This window comes from Muntiacus reevesi, chromosome 12, assembly GCF_963930625.1.
Source record: "Muntiacus reevesi chromosome 12, mMunRee1.1, whole genome shotgun sequence".
Lineage (NCBI taxonomy): Eukaryota > Metazoa > Chordata > Mammalia > Artiodactyla > Cervidae > Muntiacus > Muntiacus reevesi.
Window position 1 is genome coordinate 18,719,418 of NC_089260.1, and position 27,758 is coordinate 18,747,175.

Consider the following 27,758-nt stretch of genomic DNA (forward strand, 5'->3'; position numbering starts at 1 on the left):
AAAGGTCCGTCTAGGCAAAGCTATGGTTTTTCCAGTAGTCATGTATGGATGTGAGAGTTGGACTATAAACAAAGCTGAGCACCGAAGAATTGATGCTTTTGAAGAGTGGTGTTGGAGAAGACTGGAGAGTCCCTTGGACTGCAAAAAGATCAAACCAGTCCATCCTAAAGGAGATCAGTCCTGAATAGTCATTGGAAGGACTGATGCTGAAACTCCAATACTTTGACCACTGATGTAAAGTACTGACTCATTGGAAAAGACCCTGATGCTGGGAAAGATTGAAGGCAGGAGAAGGGGACCACAGAAGATGAGATGGTTGGATGGCATCACCGACTGGATGGACATGAGATTGAGCAAGCTCCGGGGGTTGGTGAAGGACAGGGAAGCCTGGCCCATAGGGTCGCAAAGAGTCGGACACGACTGAGCGACTGAACTGAACTGAACTGAACTCGGCCTATCCTGAGAGGTGGCAGGGTGGCGGTCGGACCGCACACTGGAGGAGCTAAAGAGGAGAGAGCGGTCTTCGAGTGTGGAGCGGTGGCAGAGGGAAGCCACGCCCTGGGTGGGAAAAGGGGGCGTCCCCGTGACACCGGGAGAGAGGAAAGAAAGCTGCCCAGCTTTGCTCTGAAGCTCCCGAGAAGGAGAGGTCGGGGAAAGTGTGCGGGACGAGGCGGGGAAGAATAACGGAGGAGGGCGTCTGCAGGCCCTGTTGGACCTCGATCACCAAACTAAGCCTGTAGTGACACTTGACGAGCTCTTAGCAAGTGCCGGGCGCCGCGCGCGCTCTGTGAGCCGGGCCGCGGGTGCCCGGCCGCCTCTGCGCCCTGCACAGTGACGCCCCCGCCCTCGGCCGGCCCACCAGGAGCTCGGGCTTGGGGCGAACGACTGAGCTTACCCAGCCCGAAGTAGAAGGCGCCCGGGGTCCCTGCGAAACGCTCTTTTCCAGGCCCAGAGTTGAGGAGTGGAAGGAGGGACAGACGCTGGGCGGCCCATGGGCCTGTTTCTCAGGGGAACTGTCTACAGGTAACTGCCCACAGAACGAAAAAATAGTGGGGTCCAAAAACCAGAACTGAGGCGAAAGAGATTTGCTTAAGTCGTTTGAAGCTGAAATGCTGAGGGAACCCTTGTCTGGCCTTGACAACAGGCACCTGTTTTGGGGATTAGTTGAGGGAAGTGTGGTTCAAACAGGGTAGATAACTGAGCTTTGAAAAGGATGAAGGTTTGTTCTCAATCCTGCCCTAGAGTGGGGGATGAGCGCTAGCCGTTCTTACTTAGACAACTACTAGGGGCCACGTGCTGAATAAACAAATTTCCCATAGGTTAACTTTAAATAATAGTTAAATAAGTCCTGTGAAGAAACTGAGTCTTAAAGAAGCTAGAAAATTTATCACAGGCCATGTGGAAATAAACAGAGCCAAGTTTCTACCATTTAAGTCATCAGACAGTATGTCTCCTGTTTGTCAAGCATCTTATGTGTATTGAACGTGCAAAAGTGAAAGAGTCTAGTGAAAAAGAATGTGGATTCTGGAGCCATGTCATCTGGGCATGAATTCTAGCTCCCTTCTTTAATAACCGTGCTGCCTTGGAGAAGTTACTTACCCTCTCTGAGTCAGTATCCTCAGTTCCTTCCATGTAAGACTGTTGTGTGGATTTACTAATATATTACATGCGAAGAAACTACTGGGGCAGAAAATTACAATGGTAGCTTTCAAGTACACTACTCATCAGACTATGCTAGAGGTCATAGAACAGAAAGGCTCAACTGAGTCGCTTGAATCACATGGTTTATTAAATTAATTGAAAACATACATTAAGGGGAAAGAGATGGAGTAGCTAACCTATGTAAGATGGGATTTAGAAAGGGAAGGAAGTGGAAGGATCATTCAGGTTAATCATTAATACTCATATATCTTCTCTTTGCTGCATCAGCCTTCCCAGCTGGTGGAATAATTACAAAAGTCAGAGTTAGGATGGGCATGGGGGTCTCCGCAGTAGAGCCAACATACCCTTGCTCTTTTGGAAGGATGAAGAAGTTAGTAGGCCTGGTGGTTATTTTGGGGATCTCAGTTGTCAGTTTTCTGGATCCAGCCAGTCGGGGGTCTAGTGCTGTTGATCAGCATGTGGTTAACTTCCTCCACCTGGTTGGGATTTTACTGTCTGCAGAATAACTGCAGGGTTTGGGGCTTCCCAGGTGCACAAGTGGTAAAGAACCTGCCTGCCAGTGCAGGAGAAATAAGAGACGTGTTTTTGATCCCTGGGTCAGGGATGATCTCCTGGAGCAGGGCATGGCAACCCACTCTTACCTGGAGAATCTCATGGACAAAGCAGCCTGGCGGGTTACAGTCCATGGGGTCGCAAAGAGTCAGACACAACTTAACACATGGTTCGGCATATTAACTACAGCCTTTGAGAACAATTAAAGGTCCTCGACTTTATAGTCAAATTATTATTTTGTCTTGTTTGCCTACTTTCCTTTGTTTCTGCATTTTCTTACTTATTAAATCTGCTCTTTGAAACACAGGGAAGGCCTAGGAGGCTAAAGTTTTTCTGCCAACAAGAGTCAAGGGTTACAGGAGTTCTGTCCTTTAGAAGGCCCTGCAGGGTCCTGCTTGGTTTCAGAAGAATTGCTGGATCATATGTTAGATCTATTTTTAAGTTTTGGAGGAATCTCCATACTGTTTTCCACAGTAGTTGTATCGATTTACAATCTCACCAACAGCACACTGGTTGTCTTTTTTCTACATCCTTGCCAACATTTGTTATCTCCTGTCTTTTTGGTGGGCTTCCCTTATGGCTCAGACAGTAAAGCAGCTGCTTGCAATGCAGAAGACCCAGGTTCAATCCCTGGGTTGGGAAGATCCCCTGAAGAAAGGAATGGCTACCCACTCCAGAATTCTTGCTGGAGAATCCCATGGACAGAGGAGCCTGACAGGTTATAGTACATGGGATTGCAAATAGTTGGGCATGACTGAGCTTTTTGATGCTATTTTAACAGGTGTGAGTTGATATATCATTGTGGTTTTGCCTTGCATTTCCCTAAGTATTAGTGATGTTGAGCATCTTTTCATGTACCTTTGGCCACTTCTATATCTTCTTTGGAAAATTGTCTATTCAGGTCCTCTGCCCAACTAAAAATTGGTTTGTTGGCTTTTTTGCTGCTCTTTGCTTTACTTACTTTGGGTATTAACCCCTTATTAGATATATGGCTTGCAGGTATTTTCACATTCTATGGGTTATCTTTTCATTTTGTTGATCACTTCTTTGGCTATGCAGAAACTTTTTAGTTTGATGTTGTCCCACTTTTAATTTTTTTGCTTGTAATTTAGGTGTCATATCTGAAAAATCATTGCCAAGATCCGTATCAGGGAGCTTTTTCCCTACGATTTCTTCTAGGAGTTTGATTGTTTCAGATCTCATATTTAAGTATTTAATCCACTTTGAGTTAATTTTTGTGAGTGGTGTAATATTCTAGTTTCACTCTTTTACATATGAATATCCAATTTTCCCAGCACCATTTATTGAAAGGACTTTTTCTCCAGTATTCTTTCCTCCCTCAGATATTAGTTGACTGTATATGCATGGGTTTATTTCTGGAATTTTAATTATGTTCCATTGGAGTGACTGACTTTTAACAAAGAGAATACATGGCTTTTAAGTCTAGTTCATAAAGAACAATATGAACAGCTTTTGCCTGGTTTTTTCTACCTTTTGCAAAGTTTGCCTTAGAACTTAGGTACCATCCTACAGGAATCCAAAAACTAGCCTACAAAGATGACACGGAGAAGCCAATGTAGGAAGGACCTGAGGCACCCAATCAATAGGTACTATCAATTTCTTGATGTGTGAATGAACAAACCATTAGAGGATTGCAGCTAACAGCCATCAAGTCTTCCTTCCACTTGAAACCCTGGACATCAGAGACAAGCCATCATGATGGTGTCCTGCAGAGATTCCTAACAGAGTCCGTGAACACAGTGAATGATTGTTTTATACTGCTAACCTTAAAGATAATTGGTTGTGCAAACATAGTAACTGGAACAGCCTCCAATCTACCTACAGAGATTTGTGTGGTATGACTGAAGGCAGCTTAGCCTCTGGTGCAGAAAGTGACTTCATGCTACTACTGGCTTACTGTGTACCCGTAAGATGCAGAGACCCTCATTTCTCCAACTTGAATGGTCTTAAATTCTTTGAAAATTTTAGTATATATATTGTTTTTATTATAATGAAATTATGTACAAACATAAGACAAGTTAGAGACTATTTCATTATTCTATGACTGTGGTATCGTGATTTATAATAAGCAATACATATTTGGTCTTTTATCTCTGTTTCTGGCACTGAGCTCCTCAAATCCTCAGCATTTCCTGAGTAATAAAAAAATGGTGACCTTTTGGCCCACTCGTTAGGATAGATTCTGGTTGCCAGGGGCACCAAGCAATTTTTCCTCAAACTCCCCGTGGATTGGCTGTTGGCTGGTTTAGTCGCTAAGTCGTCTCCAACTCTTGCGGACTCCATGGCTTGTAGCCCACCAGTCTCCTCTGACCACGGGATTCTCCAGGCAACAATACTGGAGTGGAATGCAATTTCCTCCTCCCTCCAGGGGATCTTCCCAATCCAGGAATCGAACCCAGGTCTCCTGCATTGCAGGCAGATTCTTTACCGACTGAGCTATGAGGGAGGCCCTATGGGCCGGAGGTTGAATCAGTCACCAGTGGTCAGTGATTTAGTCAATTATGCCTGTGTAACGAGGCCTTCATAAAACCCCGGAAGACTGGATTCAGACGGCTTCAGGACTGGTGAACACAGAGAGTTGCAGAGAGGGCATGGAAGCTCCACGCCCTTTCTCAGGCTTTGCCCAGTGTTTATCTTCCACCCAGCTGTTCCTGAGTTGATACCCTTTTATGTTATCTAGTAAGTAAAATGTTAATTTTGAGTTCTGTGAGCCGATTCATCAAACCCAAGGAAGTGGTCATAGGAGCCCCTGATTTATAGCTATTCAGAAGTACAGGTAACTATTCACTATTCGGACTTGCAATTGGTTTCAGCAGTGGAAGCTGGAACTTTACCTTGAAATTAGATGCTATCTCTAGGCAGATAAGTGTCAGAACTGAGTTGAACTATAGGATCCCCTGGAGAAGGGAAAGGCTACCCACTCCAGAATTCTGGTCTGGAGAATTCCAAACTGTATGGTCAGTCCATGGGGTCGCAGAGTCAGACCATGCCTGAGCATCTTTCACTTTCACCTGGTGTCAGCACATTGCTTGGTAGTTTGGGGGAACCCCTCTGCATATATACACACCTACATATAGAAAATGGGTGCTCAGGACCTTTAATGACCATGACCAACTCACTTAATTATAATCATACATTCCAAAAAATTGTGTACCTGATGTTTGGGAATGCAACCTCCAGTAGGGCTGGAGACATCTGACTTCAGCACTTACCAGCTCTGTAACCTTGAGCAAATTATTTAATCTGTGCCAAATTTCCTCTCTGTGAGGATGGTAATAGTGCCATAGAATAAAATGATATAAAAGAACGCATTTGATACACTGCCTAGCACATGGTAAATACTCAATAAAAGAGAACTTTCATGTTTGCAAACAATCCAGTGATTTTTAATTTTATGAGGTAATGTAAGATTCTTTGCTTATATTTAATTCATGGTATTTTGATATGACTAAGTCACATTTTAAATACATTTCTGTATTAATCAAATGATGTTTAGGGAAGAATTAATCTCTATGTTAATGCCTATCTTTAGGTTAATGTTAACAGTGAAAATTTTTTTACCCAGGCACAAGAGGAAGAACCTAATCCAGGAGTAGATGATTAATAAAAATACTTTTCCATAAGAAGGAAAGGTTTGGCTCTGGGGAGTTTACCAACAGGGAACTTTATATTCATGAATAGAAGGAATGCTCTGGACAGTGTTTCAGAATCATCTGGGATGCTGTTAAGAATAACGATTTCTTATGAGTTATTAAGTCAAAATGTGATTTGAGAGGATGAGCAAAGCTTAAGAATCTGTATTAACAGGCATGAGACAATCACACCTTCAGAAGCATAAGAACTACTACTTCAAGGGAAGATCTCAGCTTTAGACCTAGACATTGGACTACCTCTAAATAGACAAAAATACTATCTTTAGGAGATAAATTTATCTTTAGGGGCAAGTACTAAATAGTGAAATTACACTATTTAAAAATCCTCTTAAGTATTCCCAAGGAAGTAATTTATAGGGCACAATCTTAATATTCAGATAATTCAGGGGGAAAAAAAAATAGCAAAACTTTGAAAACCTTGAGTAAAGTTCATTCTTGGTCTTCACTTCCTAAATTTGTTTTCAAGTTCATTAGATTTAATCACTAAACAAGACCAAAAGAGAACTTTATTTTATACGACTTTATTTTACATTTAGAACCATTTTATGCTTTACTTAAAAAAAAAAACAAAAAAAAACAAAAAAAACTCAACTCTGCTTTTAATATTCCTAAAAGCATTTTAACCAAAATCTTGATTTAGGAAGACTTAAGACATTGTGCATTATTTTAAATACTTTCATTCTTTCAATAACTATTAAAAATAAGTTCACAATTAGGTTTTCAAATGTCCTAATCATATCTAGTTTGTTCTCATTTATCAATTCCATCATGTGCATACAGAAGTTTTTCAGACACACTGATGAAAATCAGTTCTTAATCTAATTACTATTTCATTTATTCGGAAATAGCATTTAGACATAAAAATTATGTCTCATTTTGTAAAATAACCTTTGGTTAATTTACACATCTAATACATCATATTAGGTTTTAAGTAGTACAATGAGTTTCACCACTGTTGCTTTAGTTTTTAATATTTATTGTGTCAGCAGGGCTGAAAATAATGTGGTTCGGTCTTCTGAAGGAAGTTTGTTTATATATATATATATACACATATATATATATATACACACACACATGTATAATAAAGCACAGTGCCTTTGAATGTGAAAAACATCCCAAAGGCCAGGAGTCCTACAAAGGAACGACAAAGAAGGAAAGACTCCAGAGACTCTCTCCTCATTTTCAAGATGAAAAGTGACTGGTCTAAGTCACATTACTGAAGACATGGTGAAGAAAAGTGTTCCTTATTAAGCCACTGAATAAAGCTACTAAAACCACAAGAATTTAGAGATAATGATCCTAAGCTACACAGTTAATGGATCATCAAAAAAGAACTTCTCAGTTATTAAATATAACTGGATTGACTTCTGATGCCAAGTAAGGCTCATTTTACTTCCCCCATTTGTATAAAAGAAAACGTGGCCTGGCCAGTGCCATTCAGGATTCTCTGCTAACTGTAAAATGTGGACCAATTTCCTTCTGTTTCTTATAGTCCGTGTGTACATTCAGTTTTTTAAAACAAAATTTTTATGCACATAACCGTGTCGAATACTGTATTGCCCTTAGTTTAAAAAATGTACAACTACATAAATAAAAACTATTGTTTCTTCAGTATTACTTGACATTTCTTCTGTAATTTATTTAAAAAAGTAAATGTAACAAGATACTTAAAAAAGGCTAAATACAAAAGTAGTTAAGCTGCTCACGAACATTTAAAATTTTCCAAAATGTATCTTCAATAATCATGATCTTATAAAACATTTTACAGTTATCAGAAAGTGCCCAGGCTGAGTTTACATAACTGAAATGCCTTAGTACAAATGTCTAGTTAGAACTGAAGTGCAGTATACCTGACTGACTGCTCATTGAAATAGGGATACAAAGAAAAAAATTGATTGTGATAAAGTACTGTGCATTGGCCCCCATCATATGTACAAAAAAGTGCCCTCAAATGAACAAATTACATGCAAAATATTAGTGATATCATTTAATATCCTAGAGCTCAATGCAGTCAAACTGCAATAAAAGTGGTTTTTATAGGTAAAAGTGATTTCATTTCTTAAGATCTGAATGTTCAGAACTTTTTTACAAGTTCCATATACGATACACAACCGCAGCCAACCACAAATTAAACACCATAAAAAAAGTTAAAATGAAACACAGAACATACTTAATTTTTTATTTTGAAATTCCCTATTCCCTCTATACAAGAACCTTTGCTGAAACACTTTCCACAAAGGCAGCAGTGAATTTTCAGAACGTTTTACATTTTTTTCCCCTCAGCAAAAAGATAAATCACAGTGTAAATTATGTTGTTCTGCTGTCATCTTTGGCTGGGGTTAGACCCAGAAGTTGTTGACTAGCAAACCATTATGGTCAAATGTTGCTAGTGCTCCTCAGGCCTTTAAGCTACAAACTCAGCAAGGAATGTTTGCATTCATCTCTTTAAGGTAAAGGTACCACAGGGTATGCGACAGCATCAACTTCCATAAACTCTTATAGACAAATGGGAAAAATCTACAAAATTAGCGAGTAATATTACACAGCAATACACACATTTTATACTCTACACAAAACCAAAATTCTTGGTCTTAATGGCGAGTAGCAATTTCTGTTTGAGAATCTGTTTAGAGGAATAGAGTGGGACGTAAAGTCGAGAAATGCAAGTATTTGCAGTAGGAAGGTGTTGGTCATCTGGTGGTCTTATTGTGATGGAGGGCATAGGCTGAAATCCTTCTTCACTGGCTGGTAATGAAGGGCTTGATGTCCAAAAGTAAACCTAAACATGAGTATAATAATTACACGTTTGGCTTTTAAGAGATTAACATTCAACCCTTAATTCTGGCAATTATACATACAGCCCCATTCTTGTGTTAAAACCTACAAAGGGGTATCATTTAGAACTGTCTTTTAAATTTCTTATACTGAAAAGGGAAGTTTCAGGGTTGGAAGAGAAAAAAGTGTCAGCTATGTAGAAAAGTGACTATGTTTCAATGCCTCAGCTTCTCATTTGTAACATAAGGCTACCTGACCAAATGCTGTCTAAGAGCCCTTCCTGTTGCTAAATTTCGCAGAGTGTCTCTTAGTGGGAATAAGGCACAAGGTCTCTGAAAAAGGTTCAAAATTCACAGAGGCTATCAAAAAGTTATTCTGCATTTTATCTACTAGCAAAACCACCCAATATTTTTCAGTGGTGCACTGTGATATACAGTAATTTTGTAATAGTAACTAAGTGTCAGACAGCATCTACTGTACATCAAAATCCATGCAATAAGCCATGCTAACATTGAGTTTTAAAACACATCTAATTTGTGTAATATAGTGTAAATTATTTTTTCTTTAAATAAAACCAAAGATATACTTTCCTGAAATATTTTTATTAATACATACCTTTCCTCATTGATAGTAGACAGTGACTATCTCTTAAGGTAAAGCTTTTAAAATCTTGCATTTATAGTACACAACTAAACAGACAAATAAAAGGGCTTCCCAGGTGGCGCTAGTGGAAAGAACCAGCCTGCCAATGCAGGAGAGGTTAAGAGTTGTGGGTTCCATCCCTAGGTCGGGAAGATCCCCTGGAGGAGGACATGGAAACCTACTTCAGTATTCTTGCCTGGAGAGTCCCATGTACAGAGGAACCTGGTGGGCTACAGTCCATAGGGTCACAAAGAGTCGGACATGACTGAAGCGACTTAACACATACAAACAGACAAATATATTCATTATCTCAGAGTGACTAGGAACCCTAAACTAGTTCCTGAAGCATAGTTATGTGAGAAATCTCATCTAGAATTCTACAAGAGGAAGCAGGGAAAAACGAAACTCTTCAAGTGTCGGCGTCTCCAAAATCTTCAAAGAATTTATAAAAGGGTTGGAAGGTACTGTAGACATAAACCTGGCCCAACCTACTCATTTTACAGGTAAAAAACAAACATTGTAAAGTGTTTCTCCAAGGATAAATGTGGTTACCCAGAGCCAGATTACTACACTGCTGGAAAAAGTGTAGAAGTTGGAAAAAGATAAAGACATAACAGAGGACTTCTCAAAACTTTTACTAGTGAACTATGACTTTCCAAGGGGGAAATACACTATGTATGTAGTTTTATTGCATAACCCTAGGGCTAGTAATTCAAGGGAGAAGAGTTTAGGAAACCGTTATATTCTTATGTCCCTAAGACACATATGGAAAAGCCTAACAATATGTGAAGATAACCTCCCAAAAGAGGAAGAGGAGGTGGTAAAAGACACCGTGATATACTGCTAAGCCCAAAGAATACAGGAGTTTAAAGAGTGAAGCTCACAATTAAAGCTGCTGCTGGACATTTCGAGGCCCCCCCAGAGGGAGATATTCTCTCTCTTTTGTAAAAGACTGAATAGTTAGCAAATTTCTCTTCTAGGAGATGGCAGAAGTGCAGTGAGATTTTAACTTGGCTGACTAGACAGGACATATTGGTTTTGCTCTGAATCCAGACTGCCTACAGGAACCCTAATAAGCAACTCAGGTACTCCTAAAACCAACAGGTCAGATACAGTATCTGCACTGGTAGGGACTTCAGGATTGGTCTACAAGTTTATGAAAGTCAAAATACATGGAATTATAAGGAATGAACCTAGGGAGAAGCCTAGGAAACTACCATATGGCCAAGCCAAGAACAAAAAAAAAAACCTGACAGCTAGGACTGCTGGACAACCTGTCTTGCTATAGTAGGGAAATACTGGAAGGCACCTGGGGCCATGTGAAGATGAAGGAATGCTAAACGTATGGCCCCCTCCCCACAAAAAATAAGTTAATGACTACCTTTCAAGGTAAATCGGAAACTGCAAGCTCTGTGCTTTCCTGCCCAACTATTTCCCCCTCTCAAATAAAATTGGGGGATATATCTAGAAATTGTATCACTTTTTATACATTATAAACCTCTATGTATACATTATACATACATGTATACATTATACATTATACACATTATACATAGAGGTTAGGAATACTGTGGTTTAGAGGTTTAGAATACTGAGAACTAAGGCTGGTTCAACAGGGGCAAATGTCATAGGGAACTATGAGGAATATGAATAGAGATTTTCTGAATAAGGAATGTCCCTCAAATTTCTACAAGAAAGTCTACTTTTTAAGGCTAATGGACAGATTGATTTGGATATAATCACAGTTGGACATAAACGCTACAGACTTGATAGACTTCAATATGATCAAAGTTTATACTGTCTTAACTTATGATTTATTAATTTATGTCTTAATTTATTAACTTAAGTTAATAAGTAATAAGATTAAAATCATAGACCATTCCCTTCTCCAAGGGATCTTCGCAACCTAGGGATCGAACCTGGGTTTCCAGCATTGCAGGCAGATTCTTTACCATCTGAGCCACCAGGGAAGTCCTAATACTTTAAAGATTAAAATCATAGACCTAGTGCCGCAATTACGTTACTCTATTCATAGTATACAGAGCAATTACGATTCTGTTAAAAAATTTTGCAAACACTTGCAGCTAGTCAAAAAGATTAAGGATGAACGAAAAGAGGCCACTAACATACATTAGCACTCACTATAGGGGGAAAAACGTGTCTCAACACTAAGCTGGTATTGTATATTCTGGGACTAAGGACAGCATTTTAATAGCTAAGATGTATTTTACTCTGTTTACAGTTTTACTCATACTTCAGATGTCCTACTGTAGAATAGAAAAACAAAATTGCCTTTTACTTCTGGTCTTCAATTTCCTTAGCCAAAATTAAAATCATTACCAATTTAAAACAAAAGGCTGTCTTTCATACAGAGTATTTAAGGTTGTTAATCTTCTACAAATTTTATGAAAACACTTACAAGATCTTGTCGTTCTGTCATGCTCATCTTCTCTACAATTGACCAGAACCACCGCTTGAACTGCAAGAGCTTCTCAGCATTTTCTCCTACAAATATAAATTCAATAAATATTCTGTATCAGTTGTATTTTTAGAATACTACTTATAAAATTAAAATGTGAATGGGGGGGTCCTAATCCTAATACAGGAAATTAAGACCATTTGTATAATGTGAAACCTCTATAGTTCGTTAGTCTATCCCAATGACCAAGACAAGCAAAACGAACCACAGACTCAAAAATCACATGACTTTAATTCCACCACTAAGTCATGATTTTTCTCATGATGTTAAACCAGTGTGTCTCAAAGTTTAATGAGTTTACAAGTCACTTGGGAGATCCTTTTAAAATGCAGATTCTCATTCACTAGGTACAGGGGAAGAAGGGAAAGAAACCAGAGATTCTGCATTTCTAAAAAGCTTCCAGATGATGCTGATGTTGTTGATTTGAGGATCATACTTGGAGGGTCTTTATATAATTTTTTGCCTTCTAGGTTTTTAGTTTATATCAATAAATAAACCAAATTCTTATGTCACGAATATTAAAACTATATTATTATTTAGCACAAAAACTATTATGTAGTGATCTGCATGTTACCAAGCATGAAGGAAAAACAAGGAAATTTACCCAAATTTAACTTACTATAACTTGGCTGAAGCTGTTTGCAAAATATGAAGAATAAAAGGGAAAAAACTGGTATCTTCATGTATGGAATTAATGTTGGACTAGAGATATAGTCTTTCATGAATTTCTTGGAAGTTCCAGTATTTTGCTGTATGTGTTAGTCACTCAGTCTTGTCTGACTCTTTGTGACCCCAGAGACTGTAACCCACCAGGTGCCTCTGTCCATGGAATTCTCCAGGCAAGAATAATGGACAGGGTTTGCCATTCCCTTCTCCAAAGGATCTTCCCAACCCAGAGAGCACACCCTGGTTTCCTGCACTGCAGGCGAATTCTTTACCGTCTGAGCCACCAGGGAAGCCCATTTTATTGTAGAGTCACAGCTAAAAAGTCTACCCCTAGAATATGGGACTTTGAAAAGAAAAAGTTGCAACAAATCAAGCACTGATGACAAATGTTATTCTAGGATTATCACTACCTCTTGTTACTCTTTCTAGATTCTTCATGTGGTTGTGTGTTGTATGTCTTTCTAAGTGTGCTCTGGGTTCAGTTCTGAACTTCTAAAAAGTGAAGTTCTGTATTTTTTAGTTTCTTATTAACAAATTCAAAAGAGAGGCAGAAGGGGAAAAAGGCTACATCATGCAATCAAATTCTTTAGAGAGCTTAAGAAACATGAATTGGGAAAGACCAATAGAATTGTCATAAGGATTATTTTTTTCTAAATAAATAAAAACCCTTTTAACACAGTTGTTCACCACAAAGAATTTTTACTATTTCATACTAAACCATACATTCTTTAAAACGTAGAAAAAAATAAAGCAATAAAAGAATTAGGAATAACCTAATAATAAGCTATCATAGTTGAAACATACCTTAAAATATATAAAAACCCGAGTAATAAACAGCATTTCCTAAGTCCCTATAAATAGGTTAAGAACCAGAAACCCAGAAAACTGACCAAATTATCTGTATAGTTTATTTCTCATGTAAACATTTAATAAATTTCATACCTGATTCATCATTGAAAGAGGTGAAACTGATCAGCATCTGCACGTTAACCTCACCACAGCCATTTACCAAAAGCCTAAAGTCTTCTGCTGTTAAATCTTCTAATGAATTTTTTGGAAGCACATCCAGTAGACCTTTCCTCATTGCCTAGAGGATTTCAAAAATTGCTTATTTATTACGATTAGTACTTTACTTTCTACATAGCAGTTATTATCATTAAAGCCCAATGTCTAATTTTAACAGCCTAAGAATACTAAATAATACTAAAAAATGAAGTTCTGTATTTTGAGTTTATTAACAAATTCAAAAGACAGGCAGAAGAGAAAAAGGGCTATAGGTTCAACAGTAAAGGAGTATTATTTTATCTCAGGAGTTAACTAAATAGTTTTTAAAATTATGTTTGTAACAAACAGGATGGTCATTAAGAAACAATCTGTCAATCAGGCTATCCTGTCAATATCCTAAGAAAAGTATAATGATAACAAAAAACCAATGTCCCCAACACAAACTTACTGAGAAATGCCAAGAACTGCTCTAAGCACCTTACATACGTTAATTAACGTTAATCCCATCCTCATTTTCAGAGGAGGGAACAAACGCACATGGTACTTAAGTAGTTTGCTAATGTTACACAGCTAGAGCAGGCTGCAGGCATGATTTGAATCCGGACAGTAGAATTCCAGAGCCCACACAATTATTCCCAGCATAGGGATCAAAACCACTTCATAAACATTCTTTCCCAGGAGGAGAAACAGTTAACATAGTCGGCCTGATGTTGCTCTTTAGAAGAGTCTGATGGGAGGATGGTCCTTGACAGGCATCTGGAAACTTGGCTTTTGGAATGTTCCCTACATTATTACTAACTGATGTGGCAGTAAGTCCTGCTGTAACAGCTTGCCTAGACTATCTGTAAAAAAGGTGATTTATGATGAACATGTGTTTTTCCTCTGGGAGTCTGACAGGACTCTGATATTTCCTCTGCTAGTAGGACTGGCCTCCAGTAAAAAAGCTGGGCCCTGACTCTTAAGTAGGCTTCCCTAAACACAAACACTGCATAGGCATTGCTGTAAATCACTGCTGGAGGAAGAATGTATTTTTTTGTGACAACTCATACCCCCAGAAAGAGAATTTTGAAGCTTGTACCTGGATTCCTCCAGACTCTGTCTGATATAATTCTCCCCTTGTGAGAGTCCTTTTGTTATAATAAACCATACCAATAACTGCATCGGAGTCCAAGGGGTCCACCTAGTATGTCACCAGAGGCATGGATGGCTGCAGGACTCCAAAACGGTAATCATCGGAGTCCCATAAAGCATCCTTTCCAAATCTTTACTCACCAGATCTACGTTCTGATGATTACATGGTTCTTCCAAGTAGTTTTACCCAAAAGAAAGGAGATGGTCTGGACTCGGGTATAATTTATACTGTATGTAAACTCATTTTGGTTTAAAAATTTTGACCCTTCATAAGCAAGCTGAATGCACTGTAAGCTAGTTTAAAACACAGAAGATACAAATAGCCTCATCAGATCAAGTGACATTTTCTGGAAAAAACTTACGTGTAATGGCTGTTCTGCAACTACCAACATTCTATGTTCAGCATATTTCCGCACATACTCATAAACATTCTGAGGAGTGACTGGTATATTTACACCATTAGGAATAAGTTCAACCTGTGGGAAATTTAGCAGTGCCATTTAAAACCAATTTTGACAAAGCAGGAATAAGTTAACAGTTCATAAAACAATTTCCTAAAAATTTAAAATCTAAAAAGACAATCCTGTATTTGACAACTAAGAGATGCAGACATTCTAGGCCTAAGTAACTATAAACTCTTCAACCTCTCAATCTGTCTAACTCTCCATCCATTCATCTTTCTCTTCATCTCTTACTGTGTCTTTGTGTGTGTATGTGTGGGTGTCTCTTTCTCTTTCTTGGTCCCTACCTATCTAAATTGTTTTTCTGTTTCAAGCACAATAGACTAACCAAATTCATTTGTTTTACCTGTCCTCCACCTTCTTCTTTACACAGGTCAATTGCAAATGCCAAATCCATTGCTGAGAAAACAGCATCAGCATCTGAACTCTGAGAAGCAAGAATAAGTTGCCGCAAACTCTCGTACATCACAGGGTCAAAAAAAGCAAAATCATGCCAATTGACCTAAAAATGAATTATGAAAGAAACATCTTAATTAGATTCAGTAGTTAAGTTGAAATCTGTGATAAAAACTTTATCTAATTTGAAGATACATGATACACTGATAAAGAATAATCTCCCACTAATATAACTGGTCTAAAGAGGTAAAATTTTAATAAGTCTTTGGCTCTGATAATACATTTAATTTTCAAGTATGAAAAGTATATATTTTTTAAAAATTTAAAGCCAGGAGTGTAACAGCATTAAGTTCTAAATTGATCTGCAGGAACCAGCACTAATTATTAAAAAGTGATTATGCTGAGCAGCTGATCCTAAATACACATTCTGTAATTCCAGAAGATAAATTTAATGCTCAAAGGAATTCAGTAACTTGCTGAAGGTCATATCATTGGGTTATAATTTGAGTCTGTTTGATTCCATGACCTTTTCCATAAACCTTGTTAAAGGCTCAACATTTCTATACTGCTAGCTTTTAAGTCCAGTTCTTTCTCTGTACAAGAGCATTTTACCTGGAACACATTAAGATGTCAATAGAGTTAGCATTTTAAAAAAAGGAAAAAATATATATCATAGCATGATACGCTGTAATAGAAAACAATATTCACTTGTGGGTTTGAGCAGAGAAAATTATTGACAGACCACAACGTTAACAATGCTAACTCATATCAGATGTGTGGTGTGCATCTGTAGCAAAGACCAAACAGCAAAGACCATATTTTGCTGTTTATAGTGTATTATAATTGGTATTATGCATTAATTTAAAGAACGTGTTTTTTTCCTACCTTCTCCATCATAAAGAAATGTACAAGCTGTCAAACTATCAAAACACAAAAGAAAATAAGCTAATTCTGTCACCAAGAGATAATTACCAAGCACTGCTGAGTGAGATGTTCTTACCTTCTTTTCTCCCTTCTACCAACATACATCTTACATACAGCTTTGAAGCTAGGAGTGCGAGTTTCAATACAATGCTACTTCTATTGCCATTACTTGCTAGAACAAATAATAATAAAACTTACTGAGCACTTACTATGTGCCAGACACTATATTATTGTCTTTACTATTGTATTAATGAGGAATAAATTCCAAAGATTTATCTGCAACGGGATCCAGGTCTGTCAATCCCTCTAAACTCACCTCTCTGTCACTCATTCTCCTAGGCTGTCTCCTCCATGTATTGAGATTTTTTCCCCATGTCATTAAATACTTGAAAATGACTTTATAATGACTAGAATGCCTTAAAATTTAATATTAAGTTAATGCCATAACTATATATTTTATAAAAAATTTTGCAACTATAAAAGCAGTCAGATTCATTAAAATCACTTACTTTCCTACCAAGCAACACTTTAATCACATGTCTATTCAATGTGATAGGACACAGTTCATTCTGTAATAGACACAGTCCAAGAATCCTAAAAATAAAAACAAGCAAATAGTAATTAAATTAAAAAAATTCTAGACCACATAACACCATAAATAATATACACACTTAAATAATTTTATAGTAGAACATATATACATTTTACAGACTAATGTATTTTAGAAAAATCTCATAAACTGAAATTTTTAAAAAAATTCAAATCTAAGATTCGAGTGACTTTACCTGCCAATATTCCTGAAACAATTCAATCTTGCTTCTGTGTTTTTGCCAGGCCTTGGAGTATAAAATCCTCTTTTTCCAGGTTGGTAAAACAAAGGGGCATTGTCATCACCATCATCTGTATCATCTAAATCCATATCTACTACACTTCGACTAGAACCATGACGCTTTCGGTTTTCCTAATAACAAAGTATCAGAGATCAAGTCCCAAGATTTTATTTATATTTTAGTATATGTGTATACAAGAGAATGATTATTATTTAAAAATACCATCATAGCCCTCTTTAAAATTAGTAATAATCCAGGTACCTCCTCCAAAAAAAATTAACAGTAATATTTTTAACATTACCTAAGACTGATATTTAACAAAGCATACAAACTGGTTCTCTTGAATCACTTAAATGTAAAGTTCCATAGGTAAAGCAAGTTTCATATTTAAATATAAATAAACTTAAATTCATTCTTTCAGAATTGTGATATACAAAGCTTGTGCCTGTTAACTTCTCTGTCCATTTAAGTAAAATCACTCAGTGAAATTCTGGTAGCTTCTTTTATCTTGATTTCTTAAATTTATTTTCCCTTGATAGAAGTCTGGACTGACAATTTTAAAAGCACTTTAAGGATGATGCTCCAACTGTCTTCTAGCCTTCACAGTTTCTGATGAGAAATCCACTGCCTTGCACATTACTGTTTATATGTAAGGCACTATTATTTTCTTGTTAGTTTTACAGCTGCTTGATTATACCCAGTCACAGTTTTCTCTCAGTTTATCTTGTTTAGGGTTCGCTGATCTCCTTGAATTTGCAAATAAATATGTTGTGCACCACACTTGGGAAGGTTTTAGCTCCTATTTCTTCAAATATTTCCTGTAGCAATCTCATTCTCCTCTTCTGGGCACTCCAATGACATTGTTTAACATGGTCCAACAGGTCTCCGAAAACTGTTATTTGAGATCTTTTCTTTCTTTTCTTCAAAATGGATAGTTTCTATCTTCAAATTGATACTTTCCTATATCATCTTCCTTCTGCTATTGACCTATTCAGTGAACTTTCTAATTTTCATAAATACTTTCTATAATTTTCCCTTGGTTCTCTTTTTCTATTCCTCTGTTGCGAATCTTTACTTTTCCATTCATTTGCTTATCTTATAGAACATGAGATAAAGTTTTTCCATGAGATGAGATAAAGATAATTTCCATGAGATAAAGATAATTCAAACAAGTGGGATAATCTCAAGGTTAGCATCACTTAGTTCTTTTCCCAGGAGAATTGGTGAGTCTCTGCTGGTTCTTTGTATGTTGAATAATTTTGGAGTGTATCCTGGACATTTTTTTACTAAGTTATAGAACTCTGGGTCTTGTTGAAATGATATGGAGAATGCTAAATTTTTTGGCTTTGGTAGTTAACAACCTGGTTAGGTTCAGCCTGGAAGTATCCTCTGTGTGCAGTGGTCCCAGTGTTGCTCAGTCGTGTCTGCCTCTTCGTGACTCCATGGACTGCGGCAATCCAGACCCCTCTGTCCTCAACTATCTTGTGAAGTTTGCTCAGATTCATGTCCACTGAGTCAGTGATGTCATCCAACCATCTCATCCTCTTGTTGCCCCCCTTCTCCTCCTGCCCTCAATCTTTCCCAGCATTGGGGTCTTTTCCAATGTGTTGGCATCAGGTGGCCAAAGTATTGGAGCTTCAGTAACAGTCCTTCCAATGAGTAGTCAGTGGTTCCATTACCAAAAGCCTTTTAATTCTACTATGGGTCTGTTCTGCATATGCACCATGTGGGATAGTCTGGTAGTACAGTTTATTTCTTAAAGCATGTACTATCTTCCAGTTAAGATGGAGTAATGGGGATCAGCTTTACTCTCCTGCCTGAAATAATGCCCCAACAGTTGTTTTTCAAGTTTTGACTTCCCTCCAATCTGTGTGCTACTGTTTACTTTTCAGAATGCTCAAGCAGTTCCTTTCTTAAGTTTAGTTTCTAGAATTTTAAGTTGTTATCAGTGAAAGAGATATGATTATATCCTGGCTGGCACAGAAGTTCTCACGTAGCCTACAAATTAAAATACAGCATGCACTTAACAGACACGAAAGAATACTAGAGTGGGTAGCCATTCCCTTCTCCAGGGGATCTTCCTGATGCAGGGATTGAACCTGGGTCTCCCACATTGCAGGTGGATTCTTTACCATCTGAGCTACCAGGGAAGCCCACAAAACATCCCTTACCTGTACTTTTTCTGAAGAGTCTAATAATCCGAGATCAAGTATACTATCGGCTCCATTTTCCCTAAAAACAAACAATACCTTTCATATTGCAGATAACTGAAATTTCTAGAATTTAGTGTAGAGAAAACCATATACATTTAGATTTTTAAGACTTTATCAATATATTTAAGTTTTGAAGTAAGTAAGTGTCTAGGACACTTTACTAGTCATAATGCAGTTCTAGGAGCAGAAATGGCAATAATATACACAAAGATACTACATGTATGATCCAAGACAATGAACTAAAGGCTACCCGATTTAAGACAAAATAAATGCAGTCTTCATAGGGGGACTGAAACTTGAGCTCAGGGAAAACGCTGTAAAAGAACAGGAAGAAGTTCAGAAAGCAGCCACAACAGGAATCAAATGCGCCAGTGTATGTAACTGTTCTAGAAAACTAACAAATTCCTGTTCAATCCATAAGGGCAGGTGAAGGCAGTCAATATTATATATTCTTGTATTCAACAGGAAATACTACTAAAATAGCAACCCTTACATATATTTACAAATGTCTCCCCACCGCCCCCGACAAAAATGCACATTATTTGCAACTTTTTATGTAATGGGCTAAGCTATATTAGTGTTGCTGTATTCAGAAGCGAGGAAGAGGAATGAAAATGTAGTACATAAGAGTCAAGAAATGAAAAATAGTTAACAGCAAAGAAAAGAGACTTCTGGCAAGTCTTTGGCTTGGACCATTCAAAGGCTCTGAGACTGGTAAACAGCTAGAATAAGTTAAACGGCTGTTTACTTCAGAGTTTAGCCAACCCACTTATCCATCTCTAGGACCATGTCTAATCTTGAAGTTCCTCATTCAATATCATGAGTAGGAGGGAAAAAAAAAACACATTTTCATTTAAAATGACACTTCAAAGCCTCAAACTGGTTATTAGAGTAGCCCCAAGATAGAAGGGCACACATTAAATGTGGCATATCTTCTTGTCACTTTAACCTGTCACTTGGGGAAAAAATGGGTAAGTAATTTAACTGTTTGATATTTTTAAGTTTTATATTAAAAACAAATATATTGCACAATAAAAGCAAACATTTGCATGATTTCCAAGATAAATCAGGTTGCCTAGAAGAAATTTCTCATTTACTACAAAGACACAGGGATTACACCCAATTCCTTGAGGTATCTGGCCTTTGCCATTAGAGGTATTCAGGTGGAGAATGAGATGTACTTCTTATAAGTTAATTTCTAAATAAGGTTTATAAAATTTATCTTCAAACCTAAAGTGACTGCTAAAATTCAGCCCTTCTAGTAAACTTGGTTGTCTCACTCAGATTTTAAGCCATTTCCTAAAATTAAAACCATTCAAGTCTTGCACTATTTAATACAGTATAAGATATGCTAATACCTATATCCTAAAAATAAAGTAGCTAATGTTTAAAACGTCTTCCCAAATGTGCATATTACCGTCCATGTGCAATAATGAGTTCCATGGCTTCATCTACTCTTGCTCTCAGAGAATCTTCACTTGCTAGAAGCAGCAGCAGCTGAGCTGGGGATAACTCCAACAGCATGCCAGTGATTTTACTTGCAAATGCCTGTAAATGACAAAAAATTTTACTTGCCTCTACTCTCTGAAACCTCTTGTCTAAATTAGCAATGTTTTATCAAGGGGGGGGGGGGGAAGAAAATATAAGAAACTTGGATAACAAACTGAAAAACTTCCAAAATATTTTCTAACTTGAATCTATGAAGAGAAAGGGAGGAGACATTAATTTTCTTAACCTGATAAGCGACATCTATGAAAAAGGCCACAGCTAACATGATACCTGATGACGAGAATTGTAATGTTTCTTCCCATTTGACATTATACTGCAAGTTCCAGTTAGTTTAAGAAGGCAAGTAAAGAAAATACAAGTAATCCAGATTGGGAAGAAAAAGTAAAACTCCTTTTTTATAGGCAACAGATTCTCCATGTAGAAAACAATGACACAATCTACAAAGAAGTCACCAGAACTAACACCACATGAGTTTATGAGATTAGAAGCTTAATTAGAGAAAACTTTGGTAGGGAGTAGGTAGTCTATGCATTAGCAGTCTTATTAAAGCTAGTTTAATATTTATTTGTTGACAAGTCTTTTAAAAAGACTTTTGATATTCATGAGTAAACATAAAAATAATCAAGGTCCATTTTCCCCCCTTCTTCATCAGAGGCCTGGAAACATTTTTTTCATTTAGTATAGGAAAAAAGAGAGGGAAGATGTGAAGGAAGGAGAAGCAGAAAGAAAAAAGATGCCCATATTTAAGGCTAAGGATTTACTGAAATATAATTGATTTATTGTTTTATTTTTCTTTTGCTCTAGTATGTAAAGGCAGTTATGCATAAAGACAAAAAAGAAAACTAGGTTATATGTTTCATATAATATGAAAGAAACCCCTGACAGAACATTCAAAATAAAACCTTCCTGTCTTATTTATCAAGTGAAGTACACTATTTGCAACATGTTCCAGCTACAAGCTGTGGCTTTAAAAAGCAACAATAACTTGTACAAATAAATACAATGCACAGACAATTCCTTAGCACAAAAGGAAATTATTAGGGAGAATGCTAACCTGGCATATGTAGTAAAATGAACATCAAGCTATATACAATTATTCTCCAGTAAGTGTTGCTTCTTTCCCTCCTAAACTTCCTCTTTTGGCAGTCCTCAAATCATATGGCTTTCCAGTAGCTGACAAGTTCTTAAGATACCAGCCTTAATTCAAAACCCAAAATGGCACAGCCAGTTAAGAGGGAGCTAAGCACGCCATACGTACTGGTTGCATTGCTTGTACACGCGGGTAAAGTCTCTCTCCGAGCGCCTGACGATGTGCCGGCAGAGGGTCAGGATCGTCACTAGGATTTCCTTCGGAGGCTGGTCTGAAGGGCCTAGTGTCGATGGAAAGCTGTCTTCTAAAATCCCTGAAAGATGAACAAAGCTATGATGACTTCATTTCCCGTGTCTGCAAAATGGAAAATATCACTGCAACAAAGTGGGAAACCAGAGCATATAGTTAGCTCCAGTTATGGTACCAGAGTGGAAGAATGCCTAAAAAGAACAATGGTTGGAAAATAAAATTTATCTAGATTTTGTCACTTGAAAATTTCTAAGTCTGCAATGCATGTATTAATTTGATTTTAAGGGAACAGGACTTTAAAATACCAGAAGTCAAGAGACCACCCATATTTCCCAGAAATTTTAAGTCAAAAGTGAAATGACACTCATTCTAACATGTGAAAAACTGAAAGTTTTAAATAACACAATTGCCACAATTTAAGATTTTAAAACAAACTTAGGAACTTGGGTGATTAAAAAAAAAGTCAAAACAATTTCAACTGCCCCTGGCTTTTTAAAGCAGAGCATATTAGTTAACAGTTGGTTAGACTATTTTAGTTACAATGCATCACTTATCCAATTATTCATTTTCATTTTCTCAAAGTTTATAATTGAGACTCTTATTTTCAGGCCTACCTCCAATTCATCCAAAATGATGGTACTCAATAAAAGACACAAAACCATCTCACCTATCCCGGTCTCTCCGAGAACCTGCTCGCAAGCCGCTACTCCTCCTCATTTCCCTTTCTCTCTCTCTTTCCCGATCCCTCTCTCCTCTGTTCCTTAATCTCTGCATTAAACCTGGAAAAAAGTGAAATACACTTTGTTTAGATGAATGTAAATGCAACTACTTTAAATGTTAAAGTCAATGTGAGGAAATGAGACGACCACAGTAAGAAACTGAAGATCATTTTCCTTAGCATCTGTGTTAGTGCCTTTCTGTTATTCTCCCTATGGTTTTGAGTGTTGGGAGTGATTCTGTAGAATGAATTTAACTCCTTGTCATGTCAGAGTTGTGAAACAAAATGTAGCAACCAGGACTATGTTAGTTTCAGCATAAACAAGGCTGAGATTTCTTACATATTTGAGAATCTTCTCTATTCTTAATTTTTGGCATTAAAAGCATTAAAGACACTCAGCTATTACTCTTTTTAAAACCTTAAACATAAACCAAGATATGGTTTCCTAACGACTGTGCAGAAAAATTATTTCTGAAATGTCATAACTTCCTAGGTTTCCTCATTCACATTTGACAATTTCTTAAAAAACTGTAAGACTACAGAAAGTCAAATGGTTAAACTAATAATGAAAGGCTGGGGTACACCCCCCTTCTTTTCATCCTCAATTCTTTCCAGAGCTCATTCAGCTTCTATGGTGCAGTTTACAGAACCGTAGTAAGATACAGCTATAGCCTAGGTATTAATAAAACACAGGATTCTGTTAGCTAACTCCTTCTCCCTCAATTAGTGTATCCATTCACCTATGAGACTGATGATTTCCTTACATGAATCCCGAGTTTCAACCTTTTGTAGTTTTCACATTTTAAAATACACTATCATAATCTTGAAAATCATGTGAGAATCCTAACCCCAAAGTGGTGATCACTGAGGAGGTAGAACTTGCACCAGGATGTTAACACAGAAAACCTTATTAAAAAAAAAAAAAAAAAAAAAGTCTTGTTAAACAGTGAAGTTAGTGACATAGCCAATTTACCTTTGGTCGCAAAATCCATCTCACTGGAGACTGGCAGAAACTCTGCATATCATACTTTAAAAAGTACTGTTCTAGATAACAGCATTTTCTTCTCAGTATCTGTACTTATTGGGAAATCCTGCAGTTTGCTCTTTGAATTTTTATATTACCTTAAACTTCCCATTTCCCAAACATTAAAACTGAGATGAAAAACTCAATCGTACGATCATAACCATTTATGAAAATGAATGTGGCAGTAAAAGAGTCAACTGGTAAATTGTCGATTAGAGTAGTTTAAACAAGGTTAAGTAATTGATATAGAATAAAATAGTATAAAAGTATAAATATAAAGTTCTCCAACTAAACATACATATAACCATGATCATCATTGTTTCAATCATACAAGGAAAGAATTTTTATGAGCTTGTTACCTCTAGAGTACTTACTTGTATGAGTGCCTTTGTTGGCATTTTGAATACAATCTAAATTTGGCAGTTTTTCATTTGACAAAAAAGCTTGTGCAATGGCTGTATAAAAGCTTCGTGCTACACCACTGCCCTCTCCTGGTTCATCCTTAAATGTAACTTTTACTCTGTGTACAGCCATAGGTGTAGTAGCACATCTTCGACCAAAGTGATTGTTAAGTTGCCTCATGGTCTGCTGAATAAGAAGATCTCTATCCCGATCAACCTATGGAAACGCAACAAAGAACAGTAAATTCAATGCTGGAAACCACCTTGCAATTTTTCTATGTAAAATCTGAAAACCTAATTTTTGCTTTTCCTTGACAGTTGAAATAGCTATGAAGTATCTGGGTTCTCACAAGCTTATACATTCCAAGTAGGATTCTAAATCACACAAGAGTATCTTACAGTAAATCAGGATAATGGAATTTAACTCAATTAGAACATTTTCTTAAAAGATCCACCAGAACACAGCCATTCATCCAGTTTGGGGATATAGCAAGATAAATTGCAAAAGATGAAAGTGTGAAATTTTTTAAATCCTTAAAAAAAAGATAGGATATTCCTTTGCTATAGAATACCATAGCAAAGTAAAAGCAAAAAAAAAATGATAAACTGGGAAAAATATTTGCACCTTCTATTACCAACAAAGATTCATGAATAGTGTATATGTATCACTTAGGGCTTCTAAAAAAATTGAGGAAAAAACAATAGGAAAAATGGGCAAAATATGTCAACATGCATAATAGTTCCCAGAAAAAGAACCAGCCACGGTACATGAAATCTATGAAACAACGTTTAACTTTGCTCAAAATAAGAGAAAAACAAATTAAAATTATACTGCCTATCAGATTGGCAAAAATCTAAAAATCTGACTACAAGCTGCAGGAAGGACTTTGGAGAATCAGGTACTCTTGTATTGATGCAGAAAGTACAAAAATATACAGACATTATGTATGAGTATTTGCAATATTTGACAAAATTATATATACGCATGCCCTCTAACCCATATCTAGGATTCTATCTCAAAGACACACTAGCCAAATAGAGAAACACACATAAAGCAGTTCATCACACCACTGTTTGTAACAGCAAAAGACTGGAAACAAACCCAAATGTCTATCAACAGGACACTGGTTGAAAAAAAACTGATAAAGTCATAAAATGTGGTACTGAGACTATTAGGTAGTTAGAAAACAGAGAGCAGAACAGAATATTTCTCTCTCTATAGCCACGGTTTTCTAAGATATACTGTTAACTGGAAAAATCAAGATGGAGTAAAATGTGTAACATTTTACTTGGGGTGTGATGCTCGGGGTGGGGAGTGAGGGACAGAGATGAACACATATACATGATTATATTTTTTGAAGGTCGGAGGGAAATAAGTTGCGGGGTGGGGGTGGGGGGGGGGGTGGGAATCAAAAAACAAACAAAAAATTCCAAAAGGGGGTAGGGAGAACCTAAAGTAAAGAGATAGGAATATAAACTAGATTTCTCTGAATATAAACTTCTTCTACAGAGTTCACCTTGCAACTGTAGATAGTTTACATTATGAAACAAAATAAAATTAAAAAAAAAAAAAAAAGGAGAGCAATCCTTTAAAAATGAAGGCAAAATGACCCAAAAGGCCTTAACTGTGTGGAGATAAGATGGTAGGTACTAAAATCACACAGAAGAAATTATCTCAAGTGACTTTAAAACAATGTAATTTGACTACAAATCTCCAATTGGAAATGCTCTAAGGACAAAAGCTGCAAGTAAATCTTAACTCTATTTTCAATAATCATTTTGTTAGTAGTAGTGTTGACATTATGATTTTAAGACTGTTACATGCATGCTGTGGGATAAAAGCAAATGAGTAATTTTAGCGGTGTTGCTGGAGAGCTGGATATTATTCAGTTCAGAAGAGAGGAAGTAAAGACTCAAGGTGAAAACAAAACTTGTATTTCTAAATCTTAAATATGAAATGGGAGTATCAGTGTGAACACATGGTATAATTTTCTCATTTTTTTAAAGAAGCATTTCCTAGTTCTATCCACTAAAAGGCCTGGAAACAATGACCAACCCTATAGGCAGTGAACAACTTTAAAGTCCAGATTATAACCTCAAAATACAATTTCCTGTTAAAAGGAACCAATGCTTCTTAAAGAAATGGCTGATTTAAAGACTGACAGAAAGTAACAGAAAATGAGACACATCAAATAGTAGGGAAGTGATCAGAGACCGGATGGACCCTCACTAAAGTGAGAGTCTCACTTTCTCAGCTACAGAAAACACTGTTTGAGCATGAATGAAATGAAGCACATCAACAGTTTAAATCTGTGTATTCACAACGATACTTAAACAAACCCACTGCTCATCATTACATGTTAATGGGAGACCAACTGCCAGAGATACCCACTACTCAAAATTTGGTGACTACCATTCATTTTCTTTAAATTTTTAATTACATAGTGTGTATCTACTATTTTTGTTTTCAAACTTTATATAAATACTATATGTATAGTATTGTATAGTATACTATATGTAGAGTATAAGAAACTCTAAATACCTTTACCTCTAGTGATAAATCTCTTGACTGCTGATTTCTCAGTTTTTCCATTTCTCTACGGAATTTTGATTCTTTTACCTCAAAACCACCCAATTCAGTTAGGATCTTTAAAAAGAAAAGAAAAAAAAAAACACAAAATGAAAAAAAAACATAAATGCATGACAGAACTATTCTCTGAATATGTACTTATCAGGCAGAATAGAATGTAAGGTGCTCAAAATACATACTGATCCAGGTTCTGCTCCAACATCTTCCATAAACACCCGGCCAAACAGTTCTAAAGAAAGGCGCCAACGTCCTAGCAGCATATCATGGGAAATTACCATTCCCATGAAGCTACACTGTGGCCTGTGAGAAATATAAGGGGAGAGGAGGAGCAATTTAGCCAACTCTTAAAAACTTTCTGGTTTTTGGTCAATAACAGTAACTTACTTGGTCTTTTAATACGCTGAGATTTTAATTTATAACCCCATACTCTCTAATGGAGAATTTTCCTGTAACTACTTGTTCCTTGCAGAACTTCTCATTTTTACACTATTATTCCTTCTGTCCTTTATGTAAGGGTACATCCCCAGGATGCAGCGTCCTTCATCTTTAACTTTACCTCCTCTCCTTAAAGTCCAGTGTCCATCTCCACTGGGTATTCCCAGACCCCTATTTAGTTCAAACTTTCACAATGGACCAGAATTTCATTGCGTGAAATATATCCACTTCGATCACACTTAACTCATGCTCAAAATTAGTAAAACTGAGTATGACCTCTTCACTACAATGACACTGCCTCCTAATTTCCTTCAAAAGTACCACCTATTTTC

General features: G+C 36.9%; 1 protein-coding gene across 7 annotated transcripts in view; it reads right to left on the reverse strand.

Moving 5' to 3' along the window:
- Positions 1–8,035: 8,035 nt before the first annotated feature.
- The window catches only part of UBR5 (ubiquitin protein ligase E3 component n-recognin 5), a 136,221-nt gene continuing 116,498 nt past the window's right edge, over positions 8,036–27,758 (reverse strand). For 4 of the 7 annotated variants that reach the window (XM_065903431.1, XM_065903429.1, XM_065903430.1 and 1 more), the window contains exons 46-59: positions 27,171–27,291; positions 26,944–27,048; positions 24,375–24,618; positions 22,926–23,037; positions 22,178–22,322; positions 20,828–20,958; positions 19,369–19,429; positions 17,153–17,328; positions 16,877–16,961; positions 15,394–15,549; positions 14,949–15,062; positions 13,393–13,537; positions 11,725–11,810; positions 8,036–8,667 (exon numbers count right to left, since the gene is read on the reverse strand). In XM_065903431.1, the coding sequence (XP_065759503.1) occupies positions 8,455–8,667; positions 11,725–11,810; positions 13,393–13,537; positions 14,949–15,062; positions 15,394–15,549; positions 16,877–16,961; positions 17,153–17,328; positions 19,369–19,429; positions 20,828–20,958; positions 22,178–22,322; positions 22,926–23,037; positions 24,375–24,618; positions 26,944–27,048; positions 27,171–27,291 (1,894 nt within the window). In that variant the 3' untranslated portion in view covers positions 8,036–8,454. The remainder of the gene's footprint in view (positions 8,668–11,724; positions 11,811–13,392; positions 13,538–14,948; positions 15,063–15,393; positions 15,550–16,876; positions 16,962–17,152; positions 17,329–19,368; positions 19,430–20,827; positions 20,959–22,177; positions 22,323–22,925; positions 23,038–24,374; positions 24,619–26,943; positions 27,049–27,170; positions 27,292–27,758) is intronic. The other 3 variants (XM_065903433.1, XM_065903432.1, XM_065903428.1) reach the window with 1 other exon arrangement.